General features: G+C 38.9%; 1 protein-coding gene across 1 annotated transcript in view; it reads left to right on the top strand.

The window, feature by feature from the left end:
- Window positions 1–334: 334 nt before the first annotated feature.
- LOC136749525 (RNA-binding protein Nova-1) overlaps window positions 335–19,352 on the top strand; it is a 51,486-nt gene continuing 32,468 nt past the window's right edge. The window contains exons 1-2 of the mRNA XM_066703922.1: window positions 335–1,323; window positions 12,503–12,646. Of these exons, the coding sequence (XP_066560019.1) occupies window positions 1,161–1,323; window positions 12,503–12,646 (307 nt within the window). The 5' untranslated portion in view covers window positions 335–1,160. The remainder of the gene's footprint in view (window positions 1,324–12,502; window positions 12,647–19,352) is intronic.

Here is a 19,352-nt window from a genome sequence, read left to right on the forward strand (position 1 = left end):
AAAACACACCACGCTACATTTTCTTGAATGAGACAATGTTAGAATTAAAGCTATCTATTTTTTGCATCCTTCCAGTCGTTGTACGCCGATGCTCAAGGATGTTTTTGTCCACCGACCGCCCCCCCCCCCCCCACTCTCCTCCTCCTCCTCCTCCTCCGTCAACCTCTAACCCCCCCCCCCGCCATCTCCCCCAGTCATGTGACACCAGAAAATTATAGCTCGCTCGCCAAAGACAAATCTTTCTCAGCCAATCGCGTCTGGAAGGGGGGTGGCTCGGTTATTAACTTCTGACTGGGATGCATTCGGGTCCCCATGACGTCACCCGACTCCCGGCGCTCCGACAGTCAGTCAATCCAGGGATGCTGTGAAAGCCAGACCGCAGCATCTTTTTGTACAGCAGCTCCCAGATATCGCATCTCTTTCTTACAGGATTTTTTTTGTTTTGTTTTGTTACCATTCTCGGCATCCTTTCCCTTCCAAGACCTGCCCGAAAAAAAAAAAGCAACAACAAAACCATCCCTGTTTGCTGGCACCGACCCACGGAGACGCTTTCATGCGAGAATCGAAGAATAACGGCAAGCGAATCTTCGTTTCATTTCCCTCTTCTTCCTGTCACACTTTCCATGTCTTTGTGAACCCGCTCACCAGCCGCACATAAGTATATATTTTTGATTATTGCTTTTTTGACTTATCTGTCTCTCTCCGGAATCCCTGCAAAAGAAGAGCGTCATTGTAAAGCCAAAACGGCAAAAGCTAATGCTTCACTTATATGAATCAAAACAGGGGGGGGGAAACAGACATCATTAAACGCGTTGAAGCTGTACACTCATTCTAGTTTACAGGAGGTGAAAGGAAACTGCTCATTCACTGGATTTCTTGTAGCCTAGATGTGACGTTTTGTTTTTCTCCCAGCAACCAAAAGCATCTTTTTCGCACCAGACTGTAACAAATAAGGCACGTCGCATCCTTGTTTGTTATTGTGTGTCCGTGTCTGCATTTGCTTGCCATAACAGAAAATAAAGAAGAGAAAGGAAAATAGATCACGAAGACAAGACCAGATCGATAACTCTTGAGAACCTTTCTTCAATATCATCCCCCACTTCCCCGCTACTGATTCTGCTTTCATTTGGGCGATCACACTATTTTTGAGTGAAGCTACTATGAAAATGATGGCAGGTGGGGCAGTTCAACAGAACGGGATTTTTTCCAATTCTCACCACCACAACCAGCCACCTCACATGGAGTCAGACCCCCCCGATTCCCGCAAGAGACCGCTGGAGACCCCGACAGAAGCGAGCAGCACCAAGCGCACCAACACTGGGGGTAAGACTAGGACAAACAGTGTGTGTGTGTGTGTGTGTGTGTGTGTGTGTGTGTGAGAGAGAGAGAGTATTACAATGTTGTCCAGCTGTAACAGACGCACAATCAACTATTACTACTAGTGCAGGTCCGCTTAAACGGTCCCTTTGTAACGTTATATACGAATATCTAAGTGACAGTGTATAAACAAATCACAGGGAGGAGGGGTGCAGAGGAAAGAGGTGGGTAGCATTTGTCACGATTTCTATTCCTCTCAATTAAAAATAGAAGCACTGAACGACTAATAAACATTAAAATGGATTGAAGCGAGATGGGTTTGATACCGTGCATCGCGGGATTGTTCTGACCTTTTTTTCTTGCTAAGATTGTCTTCTACCATGGCAATTGCATCCTTGAAACAAAGTCGACCAATAGAAAAACACAAGAAAACATCAACAACAGCACACTGATTTCAGACTGGCCTTAACACGTACACTGTGCTTTATCAAGCATGGCTTTTGCATGCACAGTTATAAAAACAAACTTCGGTTGCTTTGGTTGGCTTCCTTTTTGAAGGAATCTAGATCGATAAAAAAAACACACGGCAAGCAAAGGTCATACGGGTATCTGTAAGCATTAAAGTACTGTAATGAGAACTTTGCGGTCTGCATTTCACAAAGATCACAGATACCGCCATTAAGATTAATCTGCAATTTCGGTAATAATGTTAGTGTCCCCCTACCCAGACATATAGGCTAATAGATACCTGTGGTGTCTGAATATGTTCATTTCATTTGAAGTCTGTATGATACAACCTGATACAACCCCCCCCCCCCCCCCCCCCCACACACACACACACACAACTGGTAACATTACCTACTGTTAGCTTTTGCTGTTAAAAAAAAACAGACCTTAACAAATCGTTGAATATTTTAATTGCAAAAGCTGTCCACGTAACCTACACTCACATTCATGCGCCAAGATAAAGAAATGCACCAAATAAACCTTTAATATTTAAGGATTTGAAAGCAACGTGACAACTTAAAAACCTTGTCATACTGTATTGAATATCACATGAATATGCCACTAGGTGAATTTCAATTTGGATTTTACACATGTTACTTTGAAATATAGCGGATGATTAGTCATTTTACTATACATTGTAACAATAATAACAACAATAACAGTATTATTATTATTATTATTATTATTATTATTATTATTATTATTATTATTATTATTAATAATACTACTACTACTACTACTACTACTAATAATAATAATAATAATAATAATAGCCTAATATATATATGATAATTGAAAGCTTGTACAAAACTAAAATACATAATGTTTGATTTTATATTTAATCAAATTTATTGTCTCGACTTTTGATTTCGTCCTATGTGGTTCCTTGTCAGGGAAGGGGATATAAAAAAGAAAGAAAAGGACTTAAAAAACTTAATACACTATCCAACTGTAATGACACAAATAAAATAATGTATACTTTCACATGTGAGAATTGAAGTCGAGGGATCAAGGTGTTCAGAGCAGATATTAGAGTTTTATTAATGATCGACCTGGCACACATTGCCAAACGACAATACACGCATTCTCGTTTTAATCATCTTTTACTATACAGTACCAATAATGTAAGAGTATAAGAATCTTTGGAAACACTAACTTTTAATTAATTCGGAAATAATTCAATAGTTAATGCAATCCAGTTGCATCCCAAATAAACAAAAGCAGCAGCAGCAACAACAGTTGTTGGACAGTTACAAAAGTAATAATAATAATAATAATAATAATAATAATAATAATAATAATAATAATAATAATTTCTGTGCACTCTGTGAATATTTATTATTATCTTAATTTTCCTCTTAACTGTTTTTCAATCTGAACTATTGTTTTCAACTTTCTCATTTGCGGAAATTAGAGGTTTTAAAAACTTTCCTGGTAGATATGACAACGCCTTAAATGCACTTTCCACAACAAATAAAATACATGTACATAACCTTAATTTAACTGTTGGTCTATTGCATTGTTTGGTCGTAGCACCATTTTCCGTGTTACCATTTTGTGAAAACATTTTTTATACCTTCGAGTCAATGTTTTTTATTTTTCTTCCTTTTTTCGGAGGAAACGTTCTCTCTCCAAACAGGGATTCAACGGGAAACCACAGTCACGAAATAACGAGCGAAAATGAAATGACGAATAAGATTTGTTTTCCTTAAACACACGCATTTTCAATTTATTTTATTCAATAAGCTATTCGGTTTGTCATAATCTACAATGATCCCACCATTGTCCTGTACTGATCATTTGAGATACTCTACATATAGACCGTCCACTCAAATTGTAACAACAGTCTTCAAGAAAGGTCAAATTAAAGGTCCACACTGCCCAATCCATAATGTAATGGCGCTGCTCATTGCATGTAAACTAACTAACATGTAAACTAACCATTTATGTAGATTAACACACACACACACACACACACATCATTATTGTATTTTTCAAAGACATACTTTCTAAATGCTAGAATTTGTTTTTTAAAGACCATTCAAAGACATATGGGTAGTAAACACAGATGTAGACACTTTACGAAAAGCTATTATTATTATTATTATTATTATTATTATTATTGTTTACATACATCAATACATTATATAAACAAAGCACTAAAATGTATTATGATACAATGGCATGGTATTCTACATAAACAAATACATACATAAAAAGATTAATCAGTGACGATACATGCCTTTTAGGTTCATATGAATTTGAGAAAGACTACGAACTTGAAAGATGACAGCCTGACAACTGACAGGAGTTGAAGAACATTGTTTTAAAAAGAAAGAAAAAAGAAAGAGTTTGAGAAATGCCAAGCAGCCGAATGTAACTGCTGACCTTTTCCTTCATAAAAACGAACAAACATTGACCTTGTAGCTATCTATGCTGTCTAGGTTGCATCTTGCATGAAACTTCATCAGGAAGATAACACTGGGGAGCCTCCAGACAGTACAGAGGAAGATGCTATCTCATTACAAAATGATTTGGTTTATCTGTTTTGTTTTACCAACACAGTCATTCTGTGTAACCCGCCCCAGACTGTACAGCAAGGAAATTGGCTAGATTTCTTTCAAGGCCTGGATCGAAACCTGGTCCTTAGTGATCTGACACTGGGGTGACACACCCAAACCCCCAATTAGTATTAGTACAACAATTCGATGCCAAACACACACAGTCTGGTGCAATTTGGGCCGTTTTAGTCATGGAAGGATTGGTGCGTGTCTGACCAGTGAGCGATTCAGGTCAGACAGAAGATGGCTTTTTGAAAGTTGGTGGTGGAAGCGTTTCTTAGATTATATTTACAGACTGTTCTATTTTTCTCATATACCTTACTTTTATTATTTGTAATATGTAGAATAAGTACATATATTTCTGTTGTTCCTCTTGTAATATTGTGGACTTATAGAAGTAGATGTATATTAGCAACTGTTAAACCTTGTGCTTGGATAAAGGATTCTTCTACCAAATACTACTACTACTACTACTAATAATAATAATAATATACAAAAATATTATTAATAATTATATACACTTTGCAGAACAAGCAATTTTGCAGGACATTGTCATATTTGAAGACCTTACATCCTCAAGTTAGCAGGTTTTCTGACTTTTATCCTGGCAAAAACATCTGGCCCCTTTGTGCATGATGCACAAATCTGGGAACACTTAGTTGTTTGTGTCTGCTCCAATTTGTGCTCTGTGTTTTGTGTGTTCATCTTAATAGGGCAGAACTTTGTAGCTCAGTTTAGTCCATGGAGTGCTCACAATAATAATAATAATAATAATAATAAGAGTGGCTAAAAACAAGTGAAGGATTTTGGTATAAATCTAATGCAATCATTCCCAAAACAGCCACGATCTCTCTGCGTAAGCACTGAGCCGCTGAACGCTCCATCAGTTCCGACTACAGGGCTGAAGCTTGAATATGTTTACCCATCCCTCCACCATTCTGCGGCACTGCGTTTTCAGACCCCCCCCCCACTACCCCCACTACCACCACTACCACACACAGGCACGCACACACACACACCCAGAGACATGGCTGGAGAATGATTTTTGCTATCCTCTTGCTGTGCAAAGATAATTGTTTTCTTCGTTTGGTCACAGTTTCTCCCTCTGTATGTCAATCGCACAAGACTATTGACTAGTGTGGTGAATGCAGTCCATAGCACAAATCAATGTTTTTTTCTTTTTCTTTTTGGTGTGGATTTTTCCTTTATAGCCCAATGCGGCCCGTTCATATTTAAAGCACTGCGTCAAAATCGGCAGTTTCATTGTTACGGATTGGGGAAGAGATGCCGCGGAGAGGGCTGGGTGGATTGGTTATGGTCGCTGGGATTGAATAGGAAAGCAGGGCCGACTCTTCTCATTGCTGCAGACAGGGGAATTGGGGGGCGGAGGCTAGATGAATATGGATGAAACAAAGGCAGAAAAGGAGGCGGAGGAGGAGGCATAGGCCCCAACTTTAAAAAGGCAACTTAATCGGGGCTATAGAAGGCTCACACAATGTCTTCGGAACAGTAGATTTCACAGAACTAGTACGTTATAGCACCATATTTCTGAGCAGCCACAGTAAGTCTATGTAAGCACAGGGATCTGTCTTATTATGTACGACTGAGCAGCTTAGACACAGAGGCAGGTCCACTGTGATAAAACACCAAGCACACAAAGGACCTGACCCAGGCACATCTGTCTCTGGGAGTTTGGCCCTGGGGTCCCTGCAGGGCCTGAGGCAGCAGGCTGATATATAGGAGCAGGGGTGTATTGTGGGTGGCTTGGACAGTTCCTTTTATTTCAGTCCATCCTCACTTCAATATGGCAGGGTATGATAGAGTGGGATCTTAGTGGGATGATTCATTTTGTTCTTTGGATTAGCTTTCAAAAAGTCAACTTCAAATCCATGTTGTTGTTTTGACAAACATCCTAGTTCCTTATATGACATTTCCCCAGGCACTGTAAACATTCACTGAAATAGCTACCTAAATCTTTCTTTACTAACTCGATATCGAAAGAAGATGGACTTCACTGGATTTAGGGTTGTTGGAAGGTTAAACTAGGCCAGACACTTTTCCTTTTTAGTTGGTCGATGCATTTTGACTGGCAAAGAGTATTTCCACTTTCAGTCCACGTAGTTAAAAATGACCAAGCTGTATGCAGGACAAAGGACCAAACAGTCATCATTCTTACAGAAGCTCACAGACAGCTAACAGAGCACCACTCCCACACAAACACCTCATGCACATACACAACCTTGGCATAACTCATCCAATTGAGCTTCAAAGCCTGAAACATCCCAAACCCATTCAGCCAGTAGATGTAGATGTTTTCACAAAACACTATGGTGATTACAAGTAAACTTAGCAAAATTGTCTGGTTGAAAGTCCTCATAATGTGGTTAGGTAAAAGCAACACACAAAAAAACAATAAAATAAATGACACATTATGCTTATTGATCAGTGAGTTTCAGCTACCTGTATACAAGGTGCAATTGTCATATTGAGGACTGCACTGGTGCTTGTAAGATTCGAGATCTCCGGTTGAAGCTGTTTTCGGAAAACCTTGTGGTGGGACGTGGGGGGACCCCCCCCCTCCATAAAACAAGCCATAAAAACATCTCCCATGCTGCGGCGTTTCCGACTGAGCCTTTGTAATTGCAATGTCAGCCCTCTGCTCACAAAGTCCTCCGCTTAAGACAGAGTGCTGCAGTTACTGGATTTGGAATCTTCTAGAACAGTCCCTGGAAAGATTCTTCTCAGCCCTTCTAGTTTGGCCTGACCAGTCTCTCTGAACAGGTTTCTTCTTTGATGAACAGGTGCGAGGAGAAAGGATCATGCTTAAATTTGCTGCCTGCAGATAATCCCCATTTGTAGCTATTTTTAGCTCACCAGAATCAATCAATTAATAATATTCCATCAATTAAAAGAAACAAACAAACATCAGAGGTATGCAGCTCTTGTCATGGATCAGATTAATGCAGCGGTGGCTTAGCAGGGGCTTTGTTGGTGGGGGTTGGGAAGCCTGCACATTTTCAGATGTAACAGAAACACCATTTTGCCGATGATAAACCGGCAGATTCACTTTTTCTAGTAGTAACGGCCATCATAACAAAGCTGCCAATCTCCTTTAAAATACTTGTGCATCTTCTCTGTGTTGCAGTTTGATTGTAGTTCTCATTTAGTTTATTATTATTATTATTATTATTATTATTATTAGTAGTAGTAGTAGTAGTAGTAGTAGTAGTATTATTCTTGGCCAGAACTTTTGTCTAAATGGATGAACCTTAGAATGGACTTTAATTTACTGCATACTTGTTTGGGTTTTATTTTAAATCAACAACATTGTCTTTTAAGCCAGGTCACACACAGAACTAAGTATGGCTTTAGGCTCAAACCCAGGCTCAGCTGCTATCTTTCTGATTTCTTCCATGATCTTCTCTTTTCTATTCTCTTGCATAAGTGTGTATTTTGAAGCACATCTGTCCTTTAGTACCACCATTTTTAAATCTCTCCGATCAAACCAGTGCCTTCTAGATTCACATAGTAATGTACTAAAAATAAACACATTGTTCCCATTCCTCAAAAACATACTAAGCTGAAACAGCACTTTGGTGAGAATGAAACACCAATACCAGACCCATAGTGTAGCCGATCACCTTTGTACACTATACTGTGCAATACAACCATTGCTATTAAATACATTTAGATTGCTTGATTATTTTTCTGCATTCCCACTTTTTTGTATATTTTTCTTGTCTAACACCTGTATCTTATGTCATGAGTAATAGCACTTCAGAATTTTCTATCTCATCCAAGAAGACTCCAATGAGTCATTTGCAGGCCAGTTCCAGATTATTAATTTTTAAATAACTCCCCCATGGAGTTTCAAACCAAGGAGAAGTATATTTTTGATTTGGTTTTGATGTCTGTAGCTTGACATTTTAGTGTTGGTTAAGGGTACAGGCTATTGTTTGGCCTTGACATAGGTCAGGTTACCAACTGTTGTAATACAGTTGTGTATTGTCAAGTCTCTCCTTTTGGCACTGCAATCCAGTAGCACAATTGAGGATAAAGAAATTAAAGATAAAATATTAATATTTTGATGTTAACTGAGGAAATCCAAGAAGGCACAAACATTTCACAGCACACCAATTAATTAATATATTCTTTGGCATACCTGTACATTTCTGATGGCACACTGGTTGGGAAACACTCCTCTAGGCAGTGAAGAAGTTCCTCCCACCCCTCACCACCTTAAATCACCTTGAGAAGAAGTCTACTCTGTCATGTCAATCGAGCATGTGATGCGTTTATCTATTTGAGAAGGCCATTTTTTGCTCCAGCATGGATTATGCACGTCTGGATGAGCTGGCCTGCACAGGGAATAAAAAAAGCAGGATGTTTTTTCTTGAGTTACTCCCTGAGCTGTCATCGGGTTTCTGAATAGACTGGGGTAATGGACCAGCAGAGAAGGCCTTCCCAAGTGTAGTTAGTTGGTCCACCTATTTCAGCTCCACTTGTTCAGACTCCTCTCCTGTTTTCTCAGCCACACTCTCTGTATGGAAATCTACAACCCAAACAGATACTTATAATGAAAATAATGTAAATAAATAGAAGCTTTAAATTCAAGGTATTATACAACTGCTACTGTCACATTGGACAATATTTCTTGTATGTCTTCACTGAGTAATTTTTTTTTTAATGTAAACATGTTTCTACTCCCATTTAGTCGCTATGTTTAGTTCACTGAGTAATTGAGGCTTAACAAATATCACTGGATCTGAACACAAGTTTCAGACGTGCAAATTATGGCCTCCTATGACACTTAGCTCCTGCAGGCTTTTTTTCTGAAGAATTGCTTGAAAAGTATGGTTAAGAGTCTTTTAACATTATACATTATCTTTGTATGTGTTTTGGGAGAGGGGTGAAATGTACCTGGCTAAGAAGCAAAATAGCTACCAGTCATGTCTGTGCTTGAAATCACCTGTGTTAGTCAATCAGCAAATGCTACAAAGAACTGTGGACAAACTTTAAGATTATATGTTTTGGGGTGTACAATTTACTTTAGCTAAGAAAAAACTAAATTTGAGTGGGTCTTTTCTGTGTTTGGAATCAGCTTTGTTCATCAAATGTAAAATCCTACAATAATATAATAATATAGAAAAGGGAAGGTTAAATTATAATTTAAATATATATATATTAATACATTTGCCTAATATACAGAGAGAGTAAAGTCCAAACTACTTTAAGATATTTTTCTTTTCTTTCTGTTGAATTATTCAAAGCAGTCTAATACATTATGCTGCTCTGCAATTACATGTAGAAGTGCTGCTTGGTGAAATGGATTGCAGTGGTTAATCAGTCGTGAATCTGTATTGTCTGTTATTAGCCTCCTGGGTCTTCTCAATGATCTTGTTAAAACCAACCAAACAAAACAAAAAACAACACAAATGCAAAGATCTGCGTCTCTATGGAGGCATTCAGAGATCAGGGTGTTAAAAACATAGAGATGAAGCATGGGAGATTTGTTTGAAAAACTGAAACTGAAACTGAGAAAAAGGTAAGGGTAAGTAGAGAAGTATATGTGTCAAATTATTTATTAAATTCAAACCTAATTAACTGAGGCAGGTTAAAATTAGATTAATCCAAGTTAAAAATAGGTCAGTCTTCTCCACATCGTGTATCTGGGGCGGCGTGATTGTGTATCCGGAACTTCAACGCATCCTGGTTTAAACACAGGCTTGGATGACGGGAAGAGTAGCATCACAAAGCCAAGCTTTAAGGACTGTTCATGAAAAATACAAGATGGGAAAGAAACACTAAAAACTGCAAGCTTGTGCTTCATAATGGAAATGCAATTTGGATTGTTTATTAAGTTCTGAACATTGAAATCGCATTCCTTCATTAGAAAGGTTTTCATTTTAATTGTGCCTATCACAGTACAGGCCTGTTTATAGCATTGCTCTGTAAACCTGACTTACAGGCAGATCCTGAAGACAGCTTTCTTTTTGCTTTTTTTTTGAGCAACAGTCTGGGGTACTGCATTTAATGAGATTAAGGCAAGTAGAGTGGTTTAATAAAAGCCCATCCAATTCATAATCCTCCGTACCAAAACCTTCCTCTCTCTTGTATTTGTTCCCCTCCTGTTGACATGCCATTGGAAACCAGATGAATTCTTCAGCAGAAGATACTGGTCCGATCTCTAACTCCCCCCTTCCTCCTGCTCTACCCACTATCCTTTCCAGTCTTTTTTCCAGTCTACACAGTCTATTAATTTATAGGCGCAGTTCAGCACGGGGGTTTTAAATGCAAACAGTGAATCAATCTGATGAAGGAATACAATTTTTCCAGAGTACCTCTTCAATGAATTTTGTATGAGTGTGTGTGTGTATATATATAAAACACCTTTTTTTTTTTTTTGGCAAACACTATCTGAAAGCCAAATCTTGGTATACATGTATAATCATTAATTTTAAAAACAAATACATCAATAGATACAGAGGGCTGTTACATGTGGCTGGTATCACACACGATCCAGTGTTAATTTACCACACTGTAAAATTATTTATATTTCTCACGCACAGTTAGTGTCAATGTAATCCCTTAGCATGAGGTTCTCTGATTCATTGGTTCAGTTATAAGAATTGTTTATCTTTAATGGGGGAAAGAGGCCTGTCACAGGGTAAAGCCGAAATTATCTTCAAAGTTGCTATAAAAAAGGACATTTAAAATTCTATTTTAATTAGAAGGCCTACGGGGAAGTGTCCCTGATTAAATGTAGCAAAAATAATTAATGACTTCTGCTATTAAATTCCAAAGAATGGTGTCAATTTAAAGTTGGAGAAAGACATACAAAATGCAGGCTGATACGACCTGTTACCATGACTATGTGAGATAATAGCATTAGCTAAGCTGTTTGTCTTTTTTTTTGTCTGTTTTGTTATTTTACATACAAGAACATACAAGAATGTAGCATTTCTATGATAGCCATAGAAATGTAAACATGCTAATTCATATATATTTTTGTGTGGCTGAAATTCTTAAGGCATATATATTTTCTTCCCATTGTCTACCATAGCCTTTTGCAGTGTGACATTTTGCATGCTTTTTCGCAGCCAGGGCAGGAATTGCTAGGGATTATGGCAAATGGGTGTGTGTGTGTGTGTGTGTGTATGTGTGTGTGTGTCTGTGCGGATGAAGTGACAGGGTGTGTGTGGGGTCATATCTGACCAAGCTGTTTATAGAACTCCAACCAAATGGTTTATTTAAAAGCCAATTCACTGATGTGCAAAATCACCACCATTTCACTGACCAACATATTGTGTGTTCATCTGCTGTAGAGACGCTGCTCAGGTCAGTCTGTTTCAGCAGATACAGGACACATTCACTACTCGCACTCATTGAGAATCATGTGTGTGGATAATGCACTATTTCTTGTTCTTGTTTTGGTCCCCCTGATGAAAGTGCAGACTTAACATGACTACTGTCATAATTACTGGGGGTAAATATCTGCCTGAATATTTTAAAACATTTCAATTAAGATAATAAAATGGTAATTCAGGAATGGATGCAGTTTTGTGGGCTTTCAAATCAAAGACAAATGGCAAGGTTTTTGGCCAAGAAGTGTGGAGCTGTGGACATTATAAGCACACATACTGAGAGTTGAAAATCAAGCTTTGGACCATATTGACTGATGTTTTAGATCAGCCAAGACAAGTCAAAGTTTTTGCTATAACCTTTGCTGTTAGCAGTGATTGATTTTATACACTTGCTAGGAAGTTGGTGGCCTAGATTTGCGAACGTGTTTCAAATAAATTGTCCATTATTGTCACAATACTGGGAATCAGTAGCTCAGCCATTTCACACAGCGTCTGTTTTAATGTTTTGAAGGTTGCGGTATTTTCTATGTTTACAGAGATAAAGAAGCTTAAACAGGCCATTGTCTTATCAGTGAGGATAATAGTACGAATCACACACATTCATTCACGTCATCCTACAGATGGTCCCCTGTATGTTTGAATTATTGCGGACCCGGCCCTTGATTTTTTGTGAATCCCAGCATTATTTGATCCTTTTCTGATCCAGTTTCTAACACCCCCTGAGATAACTCTCTTCATTTCTCCAATCTCTAGAGGAGGGCGAGTATTTCCTGAAGGTTTTGATCCCCAGCTACGCGGCTGGTTCCATCATTGGAAAAGGGGGACAGACTATTGTTCAGCTGCAGAAGGAGACTGGTGCCACCATCAAGCTGTCCAAATCCAAAGACTTCTATCCAGGTAAGAGGCCTATGCAAAGTCTGCTGCTGTCAGAAGAGAACAAATCAGGGAGGAACCAGATGCATCCAACAGGCTTCCCAGGTTATTAACACTGTATGGGAGTGCTTTACTTGGACTATTAAGTTGCCGCCTAGTTCCAGTGAACTCCATAGTAATCTTATCTAACTCTCTTCAATAATCCTCTTACATTGTGGTTATGTATCTAGAGAACCTTTGTTTCAGTTCTCACTTTCAGATCCCCATCTTTTGCCTTATAATATAATGTATGCAGCAGAATTCGTACACATCAGAACAAATGGAACATTTTATTTATATATATATATATATATATATATATATATATATATATGTATATTTATTTATTTATTATTTTAGGATTGCTATGGACACCTGAAGGAGTTTCAAGTCTGCCTCACAGGAATAATCAGTCCAATACCTAACAGGATAACTAACATGAAAGAACCACGCATTTAACTTTCTAGAGCCGTGACACTCACTCCTGGACATGGAGAGCCATAGCCCAGCAGATTTTGTAGGTAACTTCAAATCTGCAAAGGGCTATAGACCACTTATTCCAAATAATTTGTTCAATGAAGTCATTAAGCGCTTAGATGGAGGAAAACCAGACAGAACATGATCACTGCTCTGCCGTTGTAAACCTGTGACATGCATCGCCATCAAATGTCAGTCTTAGAATACGTTTCTGAGAATACACAATGGCAAACGCAGTAATCGGACTCTGAGAACACCATTTCTTGAAGCAGACATCAGGTAGCATTTGGTGTTCTGTTTTGGTCAGATTCTAGGATCCTATAATACATGCATGACTTGTGATGCGAACTGAAAGATCTTTGTCTGACTGCTCGTACAGCCGAATTTCCTTCCGCCTTGGCCTAGCAAACACCCACCTGTTCTTTGCGCGCTGCACCTCTGCCAGATATCAGATGGAAGTCTTTTCAGTCATTCAGGAAGAAGAAAAAAACTACAAAAAAACTGGCAGTCAGTAGTTGCCGGTGTCCAACAATAAGTTAGTTGAGAAGCACAAATAAAAGAAACTGTGGTGAGTGAGATCTGAGATGTCCTAGTGGCAGAGAGATGTGGGGGAAGAGGGGGGTGTTAGGGGTTTCCTTCAGGTCTGGGATGTAGGGGACATCTGTATGCAAATAAACACAAGCTCTTCCTGGGTGTAGAATCAAAGCAACTGCTGATCCTTGCAGGAAGGGAGCGGGGGCGGTCTGCATGGCCTGGGTTAGAATAGAAGGAGCTTGGTTACAGAGAAGTAGAATAGAGAGAGCTACCACTTGATCTTGACTAGAAAAAAACAGACTTCAATCAGAATAGTACTACAGGAGCGACCGGGAGAGAGATAGGGAGGGAGGGTTTTTGCTTTGATGTTAATTTATTTCTCAGGAGATACCTGCTGTGGCTTCATGTTAGGGTTGACAACATCTGCTGTCTGTTAGCAAGAATGTGACTTATCGGAGACTCTCAAATATGTCTCCATTACTGTTGTCTAACATTGTTGACCCAACTTTTGTATTAGTACGTCATTTAGTGGGAATAGACGTGCATCTGGATGATTTTCAGTCACCAGCCAAGCTTCGTATCTGTGCACTTATCCGCTGTCTCCTACCTAAACCCTTTTTATTAATTACAAGAAATGACCCCACAAAAAGGAAGCTTCACATTTTCTAGCACAGAATGAGCAAGACGTTAAATTGCAAAGCATTGTGCTCAATCAGTTACTATTCTTCTTTAAGGGGAAAAAGGTGAAAAGCAATCAGAAGGAACAGGTCTGCCATTGTCATAAAAATGAACCAGTACAGCGCATGGACACGTAGAAAATCACTGGCTATTCAGTGAGAGGAGCAGTACAAATCACTGATGCATTCATTCATGTCATCCTACAGATTGTCTGTTTTTTTTCTCCCACTGAATGTTTCCATTTTCCCGATTTTAAAATGTTGACGGTGCACTTTATTTGCCTCAACTGCTCCCCGAGACAACCAGGTTGAACACCCCCATCAATTCAAAGCATGGAAGAATATTAAAGCTTTATCTTAATCCTGCACTGTGATTGCGTTTTTCAGTATTTAATACCCAGCCAGGCCCCTGCGTATTATAGACATTACTGATTTTCTCTGTTTTAAGCAGCTTACTGCCTAGCTTTATTTTTTGACTGAAAGATTAAAATCTGTAATATTACATGTAACTTGTTGACTGAAATTAGTTTTTTCCCCCCTCCAAAAATAATGTACCACTGTAAGTAAGAGACATCAGAGACAGAATTATATCTCAAACGGTAAAGTACATTACAATATAGACACAGAATTGTGATTTAGCACATGAACCCAGCATGTTTCCTTTTTCTGGATCCAAAATTTTCTTAATTTTTTTCATCCATGTTCCTGGTGTTAGAAAAAGAGTCTCGAGATCATATCTTTAAAGAGACCAACTTTTTCCCCAAAGAGAAATTAATTTTACTTTCTTATGCTTCGTTTCTAATTCAAGTTCAGTAGTTTAAAGGTGCTCTCATACTGTCTTGCTGATTGGTCAGTGCAGTTTAAGAGATCCCGTGCATTAAATAAGGTTAACCAGCAAAAATATAATTATTATATTATTATAAGCCTGTATTTCATACCAGATTATGCAGTTTTTATAGGAAGCTTGAAACACTCAGTGAGTGGGCACATGTTAATATGTATAATGCCACAAACAAGTGGTCTTATAAAGTCATTCAGAGGTCAGCCAGTAAGCTGAATTGATTTTATGATTTTCCAGTTACTATAGTATAGTATAGTAAAACAAAACAAAAAAATGAATACCACACACCATTCCAAATCTGGAAATAAGAAGTCATGAACTTGAAAGGGGTCGGATAAAGCATAATGCACTCATTTCACCTTCCCCCATCCCACCTCCTTTCCCCTCCTCCTGCCCCACCATCTCTTCACTGGGTACCACCTGCTCAGACCCCTTCCTTCCTGTCAGCATTGGCACGTTGATTGACGGGCCATGTGTGTGTGATGCTTGGCAGAAATCGCCATGCAGTTTCAAGCCGAGGATATGGCAGCGTGCTGCGTGTGTGACTGAGGTGTCTCAGACCCTCCGGATCAATTAATAAAACTTGTTTCCTGGTTCTGATTGGCCTCGGATTCCGCAAACGCTTCCATTCCAGGTCCTAGTTTCATTTCATACACTCCACACATGAAGAAGAAGAAGGGCAAAATGACTGGAGAAAATGCACTCAATGCATGTACATTTTCTTATTCTTTATTTGTCTGTTCTTTTTTTAATAAGATATTCAGACTGTAAATAAACACCAGCACCTGCACAAAAAGCTACAGTTTAATTCCACTGTCACAACAATGTATTAATGTGACCCAGTCAGATATAATATTAAAAAGATGAGGAAACCTTTTATGTCTGCTGCCTTTCTTATGCTGAATACTGATCAAATTCAGGCACATGATTATTTTGATAATTATAGTTATCTTTCAAGTGGATTATACTACCCTAAGGGGGAGGGGCCTATGTCTATCCAAAGGAACCGCCTCCATCCCTCAAAATAAAGGACATGTATTGCTGCATCCATGGTGTGTAAATATAAATTATATGTCCCTTTGTCTCTCTCTCGCTCTCTCTGTATAATACACACACACACACACAACCAATGTACCACTACATAGGCCATCAGTATTATTGTAGCATCTTAATGTATTATTCCTCAGCTGTAATATTTCTGGGAAACTCAAGGGAATTTGTTTTAAAGGCCTCTGATGGTTGATGTTAATATTTCCTGTCACCACTGCAGTAATTCAGAATGTATTCTACATCAAATAATGCAATAAAAGGCACAAAGAGATTCAATTCCTTAAATCCCTGTGAGTTATCGATCATGTATTACATCATAGCAACACAACCACCAACAAAACACAGCAAAGTTGCAAAGTCAGCAAGAGTAATTTGTAATAGTAATAGTAAATCAGGTTTGTACATGTTTGATAGGAACACTGGTCTACTGGGAGTTTTAGCATATCTGGGCACAGTTAATACATGCCAACTAATAAATCCCAATCAATAAGGAAAAATTATTGAGACCAACAGATTATTAACTGGGTGAATAGAGAGGGAATATGATCGCAGAATTAATGCTACAAATATAAAAATAGTAACACAACACTTATAATCAAGAATACTCAAGAATTGTACTTTTTAGAAATGCACATTTTAAAATGTCTTTTGATTATGTTTTGTAATTGCAATTTATTTGTACATTAACATTTTATCAATTTATATAACTGCTTAATAAAAGTGTAAAAGAACATACAATAGTTATTATAGATAGATAGATAGATAGATAGATAGATAGATAGATAGATAGATATAATAACTGTATATAGGACCCCTTTCCCAACACAGGCCATTAATTGAATTGAACTCAAAAACTACCTCAAACCATATGTCTATTACCAAAGTCTTATAGGGAGAATGTGTTTGCAAGGCCCACAGCTTGTTAGATGGAGACTGGGGACACCAATGGGAAGGAAAGGGGCTCCATTCTCAGCCCCTCCATTCTCCAATCCTCCAGGAGCAGGCTTTGATGGGAACTGGCGGGGCAATGTCTGATACCTGTGGGAGCTAAGAGGGAAGAAACAGGGAGAGATGAGAAAGGCTTTCTCATTACCAGAGCTCTTCACAGCTGTCTGCAAAACAGGCCTATCCCAATCACTGTCCCGCTGCTCGCTGGGGGCTGCTTTAACGAGACCGGCTCGCAGCAGCCTTTTAATTTAAAATAATAGAGGATATCGGGGAGGCACTAAAAATAGACGGCCACAAATATCCCTGCAATCAATTCCACCCGCAGTCGGCTGACACCGAGCGCCTGGTGAAAGATTATCACCGTCATTCCTCTCTGCAGTCTGCAAAATAATCTCCATCGATCTGGCCCATCCCTCCCAGACCTCATAAACCTCTCTCGCTAAGCAAGAAGGTGATTTTTCCCCCCTTTCAGAATGAGAAGTTCACCTAAGTTAGCACATAAACACTAGATTGTCAAAAGTAATCCCTTCACCAATAAGAGATTGCATTGCAGGTTGTATGCTACAGAGCGTTGTTCTTTTGCTTTAGGACATCACATCCACCATGACCGCAATTGATAGAATACTACAAGCAGAGCCCACAATTCCAGCTATGTCACTAAGCTGGGAGTGTGACAATGTGGTTCAAGAATAATAGCTTTGAAAATAATTTTCATCAAGACCAGCTTTTCTCACAGTGTTAGAAAAAGAACAGTATGTCTCTGGCCACCTATCAAAAGACTTGCAGCAGTCGTTTTGGCCAAGGGGTGGGCCTACAACACCCTGTTGAATACATTGTGAACAGCTGTGTTTGGTATGTGGCCATTGCTTCAATACTTTTAGTAATGTACTTTGCAGTGTTGGCTTTCACAACATGTGGCTCCAAAATAGCTGGGCTGCATAACATTTCCTGATTGGTATCTTGAACTCTTCCTACTTTGAAACATCTGCAGTGTGAATCTCATTTGAGTTACAGCTGCCCTTAAAACGGGATGTGTTTTGGAGCTATAGCTGTCACGTTCAATCTCCTTTCTCGTTTAGTCAGTCTGAAGAGACCAGGTGTAGTACTGATCATCTTCTATTCTCTACATAAAAATGTATTTCAAAAAGATTAGCTACACTGTAAAGGAATCCAGTCCTGTATACAGATGTATTAGCATTAGATTCCTACCACAATGATCTGCAATACATCGCGTGCTTCATAGCGGTGTATAGAAGCAAGACTGGGACGTGTTCTAGCGAAGTGATTGCATTATTCTGCATGATTACTCCCAATATTGATTTGCCATATGTATCCTTGATTTGGCTCAGTCTCACGCAGTTATCGACGGGTGCCCTTGAAGTTATCAGTCAACTCAGTACACTAGTTCAGTGTCAACACAGAAACATAGACCGCGAGTGTAGAGTGGAAACTGGAATGGGTCTAAATGGAAAGAGCAAGTCAATTTAAGAATGGAGATAGGAGGCTCTTAGATAAAAATCATGCATTGGACTTTAATGCTAGAAGGGTGCAGACCAAACCACCAAACTATGTCTTCAAAGCTAATCTTTCAAGATACAGCTAGATACAAATCTGGATTAGCCACTAATACCCAAAGGGGCATGACTAGTTGACTGACTTTCGCTTTCTTTGCATCTTTCAAATTGTTTGTAAGTGTGGAAATATTTAGTGTAAAAAAGAACGTGTTCATTAAAAATGAAAGAAAATCCTAAACCGATGATAAACAACCATTAAAACTAATCTGCCTTCCCACTGCAATCCATCTAACCACCCTCTCAATACGCAGCTCATTTCGCCAGAATGTGGACATCAACCAAAAAGCTGAAATTTAACCCACATTGTTAATCACAGTCCAACATTATAACCCCCCCCAGAGAGAGAAAGCGGTCCATAACGCAACAAGACAAATGCGAGTCCACCGTGAATGATAAACAGTTAACACATGCGCTCTGTCAGACACAATTAGTTTTCGTCGAAAAGGATGATTGGGAAAGTGAAGTGGTGGGATTATGTGTGCAGGGAAAAAAAAACAAAAAAAAACGCCTTTCAATCTCTCTCTTTGTGCTGAACATAACAAAGCCCTATCCAGCTGCACACGACGCAAGCATTATTTTATTGCATGCTT

The sequence above is a fragment of the Amia ocellicauda genome, chromosome 5, assembly GCF_036373705.1.
Source record: "Amia ocellicauda isolate fAmiCal2 chromosome 5, fAmiCal2.hap1, whole genome shotgun sequence".
NCBI classification, from domain to species: domain Eukaryota; kingdom Metazoa; phylum Chordata; class Actinopteri; order Amiiformes; family Amiidae; genus Amia; species Amia ocellicauda.